The following is a 12,999-nucleotide window of genomic DNA, read 5'->3' on the forward strand; positions in this document are numbered from 1 at the left end:
GATCTTGGTGGTCCCGGGCTCGAGAGTGCTCTGGGCGTGGGAGCAGCTGGGTAGCCAGGTCCTCGGCATTGGCCCATGGTTCGGGGTCTATCTGCAGGGTAAAGCAAGGGCATGTGCAAGTTTGCCTCTGCCCGTTTAATTTTGGGGCGGCAGTAGTGGCATCAGCACCAGCTCAAGGTTGCTCTAGGTACCAGGTTACATACCGCTGCCCCTCCACTTGACTGCGGATGTGCTCAGTCTGCTCTTCCCAGAGGCGTCTCGCCTCCCCGGCCCTGAGAAGTTTGCTGCATCCAGGCGGCTGGCAGAGCAAAGGCTCGGGGCTGTTTGATGTGCGTCCACCAGCCACCCAGCTGGTCTGGACGGCTGGTGTTAGATACCCCCGGGGTTGCAGGTACCTATGGAGGAGCCTTGCCGTAACCTGCCGGTCCGGGCCATGCTGCCCTCCATGGAGTTTCTGCCCCTTGAATTTCTGTGAAGTCAGACAGCAAGATGGCAGTGTAATTCCTCCGGTTAAAAAAGCTGTTTGGGCTCCCCAAAGCCTTGGTAAAATGGATTACCTGTTGAATTGTTTTTCATCTGGGATGTCCCAGGTAGCAGAAAGCTTTGTAGGCTGGATTAAAACCTTTACTTTCTGGTTTAGGAGTGTTTCTATCTTCTTTTCTCTTTCTCTTTTTCCTTTCTCCTTTCCTTTCCTTGCTCTTGAACTGCAAAATCTCCATTCATAGCATAGGGGCAACGGTCTCCAAAATCCTTGCCCTTCTCCTGCCATTTGTCACCTAATCCCGTGCTACCTGTACCGTCAGTGTTTCTATCTTCTTTTCTCTTTCTCTTTTTCCTTTCTCCTTTCCTTTCCTTGCTCTTGAACTGCAAAATCTCCATTCATAGCATAGGGGCAACGGTCTCCAAAATCCTTGCCCTTCTCCTGCCATTTGTCACCTAATCCCGTGCTACCTGTAACACCTCGCAGGGAATCAACAGAGACGTGTTGGGCTCCTTGTTTCATGTCATGCTGGAAGCAGCCAGTTTGCTTTGACTGCATTTCGTTCTGCCCAGAAGGTGCCAATGAACAAGTGAAGCTGGTTGCATAGTATTAATGCTGGTTTCTCAGGGTGATTTATCACTACTTCAGGGATATTTCAGGGTTAGCGTAAAACACTTCGAGATTTCAGCGAAAGCAGATGAATTTGTTTGCCTGTTTCTCAGGTTTTTGTGCAGGCCTGGGGTGAGTGGGCGGGGTATGTGCGCACGTGCATATGTGCACGTGTGCTTACAGGCCCTTCTCAGTAAAGCAGTAAAACTCCTTCAGACTTGGTTTTCCCCTGCAGTTTCCCCTGTAAAGGTGCTGCCCTCTTTCTTGGCGGACCTCTAGGAATGTATTGCTAACGTGGGTTAACGGTGCTGCTCCGGCAGAAGCTTGTTCCAGTTCCTGGGTGGGATTAGCGAGGGGCGTTGTCCGTGCCCGCTGGGCATGTATGATGCTTTGAAGCGTGCAGTAAAATGGCAAGCATGGAAGGGGTGCACAAGGGGTCTAGTAGCGGTGGCAGAAACCTCTCTTTGTGTTACAAATGCCAGTTCTTAAACTCCCAGGCTTAGATGGGATGTGTAAATGGCCGTGCTGTCCCACTCGTACACGCACATGCACACACCGGGCTCCCTCTGTTGTAGGGACGTGGGCTAACCCCATAGGAGGGGGAAGCCCCTTATCTATTCTGGGAGGGTGCAGGGGACCTGGCCTGACCTTCCCTCCTTGGGTGCCCCTTTTCCACGCGGCCGAACTGACTGAAGGCCCCTCATACCTGTCTGAGGTGTGTGGTCTCAAGCTCTTCAAGGACCCGCCGGTTTTAGGTTTCCGGCACATTGCCCCTTGCTGCGGCAGTGTGAAAGCCCCCCAGGCCCTTTTCTTTAACAACCCTGCTCTGGTCCCTTCCCCCTGCCAATCCCACGCACCTACGGTGTGCTGCCGCCCGAGCTAAGTGAGACCAGGTTTTTGGGGTAAATCTGATATCTTTTATTAAACCAACTCAAACGGTTGGAAAAGTGGTAAGCTAAGCGATGCATTTGTGCCATCTGCCGATAGAAGAGGTAATTGCACAGGCAGGAGCTTGCTGCCTCCCTGTGTTTTCAGGACTTCTGGCAGTGCAACCAAAAGCAGAACAAAGCCCTCGTCCAGGGTAGGAGGAAGTGGAAAAAGACCCCGACTCTTGCCCATCCTGACAGCTTGGATTGTAAAGTGGCTGTAGGAGCAGGGATCGGATTTGCGCCGGCCGGCGTTCACAGCACGTGGCACTGCGCGGCGAGGCCAGCACCAAAGCAGAGCAGCTGAGAGGTGGAAGAGCAGAGGGCTGTCACCGGATGAAGCCTGGGATCCCCACTCTCTGCGTGCTGTGCCCCGAAGGCCAGCGTGCCCAAGGCATCTCCTTGCAAAAGCGGGGACCGTCCCAGACCTTTCAGACCCCCGTGCTGACCCCTGCACCGGTCATCCGGCCTCTCTTCCCCTCTCCCCACCTTATTTCTTTGATCCTGAGTGTCTGGGAGCAGGCAGCTGCTACTAGCCTGTGGCTCCAAGACCCAAGCGTTGTTCAGCCCCCTTGGCTTTGGTGTGTCCCTGTGGGTCTTTTCTCCCATCGGTGGCACTTCCCTGCTGCACGGGTCTGCTGGGAGGGGAGGGCTGCCGGCGGTCCCAGGTGACTAGAAACGACAGCAGAAAGCAACGTAAGAAACCTCAGAAGAGATGAATAAACCCCACTTTGCGTCTGGCTTTGGCTGCTGGCAGGGCCAGGGTGTGACGCTGAGCTCGTGGCTTGCTCCTGCAGCGGGAGCGAGCTCCGGGCACGCGGGGCCGCCCATTGCAGACTCTTCTGGGTGGTGGCACGGGGAGCAAGGGGGTACACGCTGGGTTCGACATGCAGCAGAGACGTGCGCTGATGGGATCTCGCTCCCCGAGTATGGAGGAGGTTGCAGGAGACGAACCGTGTGAGCAGGGAGTAAAAAAGGGATTTCCATGAGCAGATCCCAAATGGTAGATTCTTTGAGCCTCCAAATTCGTGATGAGAGCTGCTCCTGCAGCCCCAAACCCTACTCGGGTTTAACCGCAGGATCATCGAGCAGGCGCAGCCCGTTGTTTGCCAAAGCTGTAATGCAGCTGAGGAGCGGATCAAGTCCTCCAGCCCGTGCACCGAGCTCGAGCGATTTCAAGGGATTATCAAGTCCTGGGGGATGGAGCTAGTTGCAGCCACCCGGGTCTCCCTCGGCTTTGTGGGGGTGGAGGCAGAGGTTTGTTCTGGTCCAAAGCTTTATTGAGCACTTGCTTGCAGCCGCTGGGACGTGCTCCCCATTCGGAACGGGAACGTCCCGGCACTGGGTGTGCAAGCCCGTGCTGCTAGGGAAGAGCCTTGTAGTTGTGGCCTGGCTGCAGCTTGTCTCTCCGTGCTCCAGGCAGCAAGCCGGGGAGAGACGTGTGATGCACCACGGTCCGCTGCTGTGCACCGCAGGGTGCTTGGAGGGGCTTGGGGGGTGGGTCTAACATCTGTCTTACAGGCCGCTGATGTGGAGCGTGCTGACAGGTTGTAGTTGGGAAACGCTGCCTTACTGCAGAGGTCGGGGACTGGGAGATGGTCCCTTGGTTAGGAAGCTGCTAACCAGGCAGAGACGGACAAAAGATCTGCAGACGTAGCACGAACAGCGCTTGTTCTTCTCATTCTTGTAAACCTGCATTTATTGAACCCGGTGATCACAACTGGGGAGACCGAGATATCCCAGGTGGGAATTTCCCCCACTGGGGCTTTGCTTCCTGGACGGTGAGAATCTCCTGCAACGATGCGATGGTCGAATCGCTCAGGATTAGGAATGAGTAGATGCTCTGCAAACCCTCGGGCTTAATGCCTGGGAAGGGCCCTGCCCTATTCCCACGGGCAGTGGCACATCCAGGCCCCCCTCGAGAAAGTCTCTGGGCCATTTGGGAGAGTGAGGAGAGGGGAAGAGAAATCCATGGTGGGCTTCACGGCTGCAAGGCAAGCCCCTTTCTCCTGTGCCTGCGGGCTGCGTCCTCCTTGATCTGCCTTGCGATGCAAACCTCTTCCATCGTCTTTCTGGCTGGCGATGCCTTGCTCTGCTGGAGCCTGGGCCCTTCGTGCATGTGCAGGAGCAAACCCAGGTGCCTTTCAGAGGCAGAGAATGGACAAGCTTATATACTTGGAGTTTAAAAAGGCCTTTGATATGGTCTGCCATGATGCTCTTATAAAAAATAAAAAAAATGGGGGTTGTGGGCTGGCAGAGTCCACCGTCGGGTGGGTTGGGAGCTGGCTAAGGAGTTAAACCCAGAGAGGGTTGATGGACGGGTCTGCATTGTCTTGATGGGAAGTGGCCGGTGGTGTCCCGCAGGGAACCTGTGCTCTTCAACATCTTTACGAAAGATTTAGGTGAGGATGTGGAAAGCACGCTGGCCAAGTTTGCGGACAATACTAAGTTGTGGGCAAAAGTCACTCTAGGGGATAGGATGCTGATCCAAGAGGACCCGGACAAGCTGGAAAGGTGGGCGGAGAGGGACCGGGTGCAGTTCAATACGGATAAATGCAGAGTGCTTCATCTGGGGAGAAGTAAGCGGCGGCATGAATATCGGTTAGGAGATGTCTGGCCAGCACGATGTTTGAAAGGGATCTTGGGGTTATGGTTGATCACAGGATGAATGTGAGCATCCATGGATACATAGACACCTGCTTCCTGAGCTGTGCACCCAAAATGTACCCCTGCGGGCCTATTTGGAGGGCCCCCACGCCCATCCTAATAGGCATCGAAGAGACATGTCAGCTGCCTGTTACACCGCCGGCTGGAGGAGGCAGTGGTCTGGGATTTGATTTACCGCTGCAAAGAAAAGGCTTCCGCCAACATTTGCTAGCTGAGGTGAAGGATCGACCAAATCTCACGGGCTGCTTGGTTGTATCCGACGGCTTCGGTTGTGTGTTGCGGGGGTGGATAATGCTGGGACCAGGGTTGGCAGGCCTCGCGGCTCTTTCCATGCGTTTCTTCCCTTTCCTGCTGGCTCGTGCTCCGTGCGTTGTGTTGCACATCTTCCAGAAGGCGGCAACGCGCTAGCGCAGCAGGGGATTTGAAAAGCAGGTTCCCAAAATAGCAACCCAAAGTCTGTTGGATCTCCCTTCCAAAAGGCAGGTTTATTTAATGCAGACAAGGGTCCTTGGGTGAATCTGGTATCTTTTATTAGACTGACTAAAACAGCTGGAAAAATTCTTGTTTGCAAGCTTTTGGGCACAAACCCCCTTCTTCGGGCAGAGGAAGCGTCCGCAGTTGTTTTGTGCTCTCCTGGATGGGATGGAAACCAGACGCTAGCATGCAAGAACGCCGGTCGGTGAAAATGCGAATGTGTGGCAGTGAGGGTGAGAGACAATGGGTGAGAACGGGTTATTTAATGCACATTTTTGGAAAAAAGCTAAAACAGCTTTTTCTGGGAGGTGGGCATAGGGTTCAGAACTGGTGTCTTGGTTGTAAGAAGTCATAGACTCATGGAAAATTCAGGTGGGAAGGGACCTCGGGAGGTCTCATCTAGTCCAACCCCCTTCTCCAAGCTGGACCAGCCCCAACTCCATCGTCCGAGCCAGGACGTTGCATTCAAGGAGGTGTTTTCTAGCGACCTCGCTGGGACCAGACGTGCTCTATGGTGTTTTCTGGCCAAGGAAGGGGGGAATTTGAGGTGTTTTATTTTGCTGCCAGGCAGACCCGGGTGTCTGAGGAGTGCATGTCCTGCACCGTTCAATCAAAGATCACTCTTGACCTGGACCACGCGGGTCGCTGACCCAGAATTGGCGCTGGTGCTGACCTGCGTGGGCATTTCCATCGCTGCAATAACATTGCTTTAGAAGAGTCTCCATTATTTCCTGTGTCCTGGGTCAGTAACTTCTGAGGCTAAAGCGGCAGGAAAGCAAGTGCAAGGCCAGATGTCCCGTGCTGGGCTGTTGGATTTACCTTCTCCCTCAACCTCCCTGTGTTCAGCTTTGGTTTCTGTTCTCCGATCTCGGGTCCTTCTTCCCTACGCCGGCATGTATTCCCCCAAAGAAAGCGCAACTCCGGTTTGATCCGCGGGTCCATTTCTTTGCTAGGTTTCCAGGGCCAGATTCGGACCTGGGCTCTGCTGATGTAACGCTGCAGTAACTCCAGTGTCTGAGCGGTGATCTCTGCTTCCCAGAATCGGACCTGGGCTAGGAGTCCCTTGCCCCCCCACCTCTTGTCGCTAACACGCTCGTGCCTTTGCACAGAGAGGGGCTGCAGCCGCCAAAACTTCTGCGAGGGCACGTGGGACTGGAGGAAACTGGGACACCTTTTTAAGATCGTCATTTTTTATTTTTCCAGCATAAGGCACTGTTACAGACCCAGCTGCTTTTTTCAAAGCCAGTCTCTTGTAGCCTCACCACAGCTTAAAGAGCAATGGATGGGGCTCCTGAACGCGGTCCTGCACTTGCCTCTCGGGTTCGACCGTGGCATGGCCCCCTCTCTCCGCCAGGTCCCCCTCCCACGCCCCCATTGCTTGGAGCGCTCCTGTTAACGCTGCTTGCAATGTGCGTAGCAGCTACAGGCTCTTCCAAGCCCCCCGCTTGCCCGCTGCAAGGAAACGGGTGTTGCTCGCAGAGGGCTGCAGTCAGCAAGGGAAGTGAAGGCTTGGCTGCTGCCTTTCCTCGTGCAGCGCCTTGCATTATCCCAGGTACCACAGCCCTCCCCGAAAGAAGTGCATGGACTTCAGCACTAACGTAAAAGCAGGCGACCGTGACCACGACTGTTTTCCTTTGAAAAATGTTCCCTCCTGGAGCACCGGCAGGTTGGTTACAGGATCCGCTGTTTTCCTTGAGGTTTCTCAAGAAACAGCCAAGCACCTGCTCTCCCTGTGACAGAATATTTCAGCACCTAACCACGTTTCCCGGCCTGTCTCCCAGCAGCTGAGACCTGACCAAGATGCCGGCGGCTGTGCAAACGGTGCCCAAGGTGCAGGTAGCAGTTTCCCTCTGAGCGCTTTGCAGCAGAGCAGCCGGAGGGGTCATGCTTTGCAGCAGGAAGACGTGTAATGGCTTGCTGTTAAAGCTGGGGGAGTGAGAGGCACGCCCCAAAATTTGGGAGGATTGGGAGAAGGACCCAAGAGTCCTGACTCCATCCCATGCTCCAAATGCTAGCCACGACCAGGATTCGGGGGGCAGTGGATGGAAGAAATCTTTGCAAATGCTCCTGGGGCCTCCCGTCGCCCCAGGGCATCTCCAGTCCCGGGCTGCAGCTGTGCAGCAAGCGGCAGGGCTGCGTCGGAGCCGCAAGAGGGCTGAAAGGCAGGCGCCGGGCGTGTGCCACGGCTGTCTTTAGCCACCGAGGTGATGTGGCTCGGGCACGGTCTGCAGTCGGATTTGATGGGGAAGCCACGAGGCAAGCGGAGGAAGTGCTGTGATGGGGAGCAATGGCTGGGGACAGCGGCCAGCAGGCCACGTGCACCGGCTTCCTGCTCCCTCGTGTCTGGCTTTTCCTGGGAAGGGTCGGAAGAAAGAAATCCCCTTCCTTCCCGAGCAGCCCCATCAGTGCCCCTGCCCCTCTGGACCTGGACTGTCTCGGGGTCGGGCCTGTCTTCAGCTGCCTTTTGCCTCGCATCCCGGCAAGGCCCGAGATGCACGTAGGGTCGGAGTGGGGAGCACGGGACCCCAGGGGTTGTGGGCATCACCTGGGTTGGGCAGGGCCTGGCTTTGCAGACCCTGTGCTTCCACCCCAGGCAGCAGGTTTGCAACGTGTTCTGCATCGTTCGGGACCCGGCACTTGCAGGCTGCTCTGGAGGTTGCAGGATTTAGCCCAGCATGGCCAGGCTGGGCTTGTTACAACAGCCAGTCTCCCCTTTCCCAGGTCAGGGCTTGCTTTCCTCAGTGCTGTGTAATGGAGGCAGCCCCAAGCTCGGGGAACGCGCGTGTCTGGAAAGACGGTGGTGCTTCCCGCAAGCCGAAGAGAGAACGGTAAAGTCCTGTTTGCTGGCATGAGCAGGATGGCGGCACGAGGACATTTTTGGAGGTACAGGAACGGATCGAGGTCATCCCGGCATTGCTTTTGTTTAATGGACAGGGTATCTTCTGTGCCTCGTGCATCCCAGGCCCAGCTGAGGCTAGGATGTAGTCCGTTTGGCCAAAGAGGTGCTTCTTTCTGCTGTTAAAGGGACCAAACTTTGGATGGGGGAAAATTGGGTCTGCAATTAAGCTGAGGGATATTTTTTTGTGGTCTTTTTAAAGCAGAAACCATTTTTTCTCTGTAGAGCAAGTGTGTATGCACACGTGTGCCACACATCCACAGCAACCCCATTGAACCGGCTGTTCAGACTAGGCACCGTAGTCCCAGGTACTTCCACTTGCTGCAGTGAAAGGCTGGCATGTAAAAGCATTAGTGCTCAGAGACTTGGAAGAGAAAAGGATAATTCAACCCGTGTCAGTGTTGAGCAGCTTGGGGTAGGTAGAAACGTGTCACCTTCACAGAGGCAAGGATTTCTTAAGGTGGTATCTTTTATTGGACCACCGGCGTAGTTGGGATATGAGGTTGGACAAGCTTTGAAATGCAAGACTTTCTTCCTCAGGTTCGACCAAGGTCTGACTTGAGGAAGAAAGTCTTGCATTTGAAAGTTTGTCCCGGTTTTGTGTGCAGGTTTGTGTATCGGGGAGTTGTGAAACCCATTGCCAGTGTAGCACACTCCACATCCTGTTTGCTTCGGACGTGCCTTTGTCCGGTTTCCGACACGGGACAGATTTGCAAATTGGGGGGTGGGTGTGAATGCTTAGCAAAGACCGACGGCCAGGCTGGATGTTGTATGGGGCCGGCTCGGCTGTTTCCTCCCAGCAAAAGGATGCCATTGCGGACTTCTCTAGATTGAAACTGGCTGGGCCACGCTGCTCCTGACTTCGAATAAGGACTCTCTCCTTGGCTCCAGGGTCAAACCGCAGATAATTTTGGCCAGCACACGCTCGTGATCAGGTCCCTGAATAGCTGGTCCTCTCCCAGAAGGAAGGGACAAGTGCCTGATGGCTTTGGCTCTCAGGCAGAGATCTTGACAGCCTGCTGGGCCACCTCTCCAAGCTCGCGTCTGCATATTAATGTGCTCCGTCTGCGATCTGCTGATAGATCCAGATTTCTAAGAAGCAAAGACCTGCTGGTAATTTATTATCCTTTCCTCTTTCAAGTCCCGAGCTCTTGCAGCCTGGCTTAGCGGCGGGGAGCTTTTATCTCCAGAGAAATTGCACGTTGCTCAGAGCGAGCTTTCTCCGGGCCGGCCGTGTTCCCCGCTGCGAGGCTGTCTGCGATGAATGTTTCCAGCTGCAGTGGGGTAGAGGGAAGCGGGTCAGCTCTCTGGTTTGGCCATCCAGCCAAAATCCTGCTCCATAGAGCCGGGCTCGGCTCTGCTGGCAGACCTGCACCTTCTCTCTGCTCACGGAGCTGCCCGGGCTGGCGTGGACGAGGCCACCGAGCTCCTTGTACCCGGGCGGTCGCCTTCAGCTCCAAGGGCACTCGGCCCTTGGCGTGGAGCAAATTGGATCCCTTTGCTTTAGCTTGCGTGCCCTTCCAAGCTAGCTCTTGCCACGCTGCAAAATACCGCGTCGCTGTTAGTAACAGCCCGCACGCGGTTGATCCCAAGCCTGCATCTAACCGGGGTGGACTGTGGCTTCGAGGGTGGAGGGAGGCGATGCTGCCAGGTGCAGCCGGGTCTTTCCAAAATGCTTGCTGGCTTTTTTGGCTTCTGTGTCCAGTCCACTCATCTGCTGCCTTCCTAGGCTGTAAGAGAAGACGGGTGTGTAGTTGATCGTACTAGGTGTGTTGTGTGCAGGGGGCGTTTGCACCTGGTATTTTCTAAATGATCTCTTGCTCCCCCTTCCTGTCCCCGACGCTGTGTGTTTCCTCCGTGCTTTCTGTACAGAGATAAATCCACTTGCATTTACATGGACCTCTTCATTTCACCCCTGCTAGGCCACGTCCGTGGAGCTCAAACTTAATTAACCGTCGACACCAGAAACGTCAAAGTGTTGCCTCTCGGCATGCAGGAGTAACCGTGCAGAAGCCTTGATTTAAACCCATTTAAACAGTGCACTATTTGGGATGCAAGATGGGAGGTTTATCTCGCCCAGGTCAGAGCTGTAACAACTCTGCAGGTTTTATGATTGCTGCAGGAAAAAATCCTGGGTTTCTTTTGTTTTTGTTTTTTTTAATTTTATATACATTTTAGACCTTGATAATAGTTTTGTTTTATTTGTGTGTGTGTGTGATGGGGGTGTCCTATAGCATGGAGAAGGGTGCTGAAAACTCCTGCACCGGGCTTAAGGACCCTTCAGGAGATGTGCTCTGCATCAGTGGGGCCAACCTTTTTGGCAGGTGGCACAAATTAAGCCCCATGCCCACCCTGAGAGCCACTCTGTCCCCTTCTGCCTGCTCCACCTGTGCTTCCTTCCTGATTTGTTGCTCTGCAGTCTGCTCCCTACTAAAAAGCAAAGTGGGGTCTGGGTATATCGGTAGCAAAGAATCAGGACTCGTGGTAGAGGTGATATCTGTTATTAAATCAACTAGATTTTTGCAAAAAAAAATTGCTTTAATTGCAAGCATTCGAGCACAAGCACCCTTCTTCAGGCATGCAAGAAAAGATTGTAAATGTTCTCCTGGGTAGAAATGAAAGTTGATATTCCTGGGAGAGTTGAAGGTAAAATCTCTTGAAGTTCATTTGATATGCAGATTAGGCTCAGAGAAAAGTTGGAATAGTCTGTTTGCCTCCAAGTTGTTTGGTAGCAAGGGGCACTCGGCGGGGTTTTGAATTGGGCGCATTTTTGGAGTTTCATTTACACGCAAGCTAAAATATGTGCGCGTCCGCCACCGGGTTGGTGCATGCAGTAGATGCGACAAACCCCATCGGCTTGTGGGAGGATGGAGAGGGAGGAGTGTGCTAATAATATCTTCTTTTTTCATTTCTAATGGGTCGGGCGTATGTGGATACCGGCGTGATGGATGCCAGGATATCTAGATAGCTGCAACACTGGTTTTGAGGATGACTTAAGAGGGCTGCATTTAGGCCTAGATCTAACTGGGTGGTGTGCCCATGCCTTTTACGCTGTTTCTGTATTGCTAAGTTTATTGCTTGGACCTGACCTGTTGTACTCAAATGCCGCACCCCCAGGTTGAGGTCCATGGGAACAGGGGCTGGCTTTGCACTTGACAAGGAGGCATCGTGTCTAACATCTCCGTCAAGTGCGGTGATGGGTTCCTGTGCTCGTTTTACGCCCTCTTTGACGCATGCAGTCTTTTAATGCGCATTAAGTGCGATCTCCCCAAATCCCTCCTGCTTTCTGCAATGACTTCTCCTTTCTCTTGCAGGCATGGTGCAGAAACTGGACCAAAAGCTCCCAGTAGCCAACGAGTACCTGTTGCTTTCGGGCGGCGTCCGGGAAGGCGTGGTGGATCTCGACCTCGACGAGTTAAACGTGTACGCTCGTGGCACGGACTACGACATGGACTTCACCCTCCTTGTGCCCGCTCTGAAGCTGCATGACCGAAACCAGCCGGTCACGCTGGACATGCGGCACTCGGCTTTGTGCCACTCGTGGCTCAGCCTTCGGCTCTTTGACGAGGGCACTATAAGCAAGTGGAAAGACTGCTGCACGATCGTGGACCATATCAACGGGGCGACCAATTACTTTTTCTCTCCGACGAAGGTGGCGGACTGGTTCTACGACTCCATCAGCATCGTCCTGTCCGAGATCCAGAAGAAGCCGCAGCGCGGGATGCCGAAGGTAGAGAAGGTGGAGAAGAACGGGACGATCATCTCCATCATCTTGGGAGTGGGCAGCAGCCGGATGCTGTATGACATTGTCCCCGTGGTGTCTTTCAAAGGCTGGCCGGCTGTGGCCCAGAGCTGGCTGATGGAGAACCACTTCTGGGACGGCAAGATTACGGAGGAGGAAGTCATCAGTGGGTTTTACCTCGTGCCTGCGTGTTCCTACAAGGGGAAGAAGGACAACGAGTGGAGGCTGTCATTTGCCAGGAGCGAAGTGCAGCTGAAAAAGTGCATCTCCAGCAGCCTCATGCAAGCCTACCAGGCCTGCAAGGCGATCATCATCAAACTCCTCTCCCGGCCCAAAGCCATCAGTCCGTATCACCTGCGGAGCATGATGCTCTGGGCCTGTGACAGGCTACCTGCCAATTACTTGGCCCAAGAGGATTATGCTGCCCATTTCTTGCTGGGGCTCATCGACGACCTGCAGCATTGCTTGGTCAATAAGATGTGCCCCAATTACTTCATCCCTCAGTGCAACATGCTGGAGCACCTCTCCGAGGAGACGGTGATGCTGCACGCGCGGAAGCTGTCCTCGGTCCGCTCGGATCCCACCGAACACCTCCGAACTGCCATCGAGCACGTCAAGGCGGCCAACCGGCTCACGCTCGAGCTCCAGAGGCGAGGCAGCACCACCAGCATCCCCTCCCCGCAGTCGGACGGCGGGGACTCCAACCAGCCCGACGACCGGTTAGCCAAAAAACTGCAACAGCTAGTGACTGAAAACCCGGGGAAATCCATCTCCGTCTTCATCAACCCAGACGACGTCACGAGGCCTCATTTCAGAATCGACGACAAATTTTTCTGAGCTTTCGCTGGCATTTTCTTTCTTTTTTTTTAAAGACTTTACAATGTGTAGGGGTTCTTCCTTTTTTTTTTGGTTGGTTGGTTGGTTTTTTGGTGACTGTCTGGCGTTTTTTACATATCCAGCGTAGATTGGATCTGTTGAGAACAGTACAAATAAATTATAACTCCTGGTTCTGCAGGACGGTGCAGATTTTGAAACAGTATATTACTATTTCATATGCTGCTTTGGTTCTTGCCCCCCCACCCCCTTCCCAGCCCCCTTTGTTCGTGTGTCGTTTCTAATGGAGAATGTGAGCCATAAACGCACATGCCCATGTCTTTGTCTTTCCCCCCCCCCCCCCCCCCCCCCCTCCACTTTTATAAACATA

At 54.1% G+C, this 12,999-nt stretch overlaps 1 protein-coding gene across 1 annotated transcript; it reads left to right on the top strand.

The window, feature by feature from the left end:
* The first annotated feature begins 9,014 nt into the window (after positions 1-9,014).
* Positions 9,015-12,963, top strand: MB21D2 (Mab-21 domain containing 2). Its single transcript, XM_014522963.2, has 2 exons — positions 9,015-9,166; positions 11,368-12,963. The coding sequence occupies exon 2, from the start codon at positions 11,370-11,372 to the stop codon at positions 12,630-12,632; it is 1,263 nt and encodes a 420-aa protein (XP_014378449.1). The 5' UTR covers positions 9,015-9,166; positions 11,368-11,369; the 3' UTR covers positions 12,633-12,963.
* The last annotated feature ends 36 nt before the right edge of the window (positions 12,964-12,999 follow it).

This window comes from Alligator sinensis, unplaced genomic scaffold, assembly GCF_000455745.1.
Source record: "Alligator sinensis unplaced genomic scaffold, ASM45574v1 scaffold697_1, whole genome shotgun sequence".
Lineage (NCBI taxonomy): Eukaryota > Metazoa > Chordata > Crocodylia > Alligatoridae > Alligator > Alligator sinensis.

Bases quoted from the DNA above. Each gene is read 5' to 3' on its own strand.
- MB21D2 (XM_014522963.2), top strand. From the start codon at position 11,370: ATGGTGCAGAAACTGGACCAAAAGCTCCCAGTAGCCAACGAGTACCTG.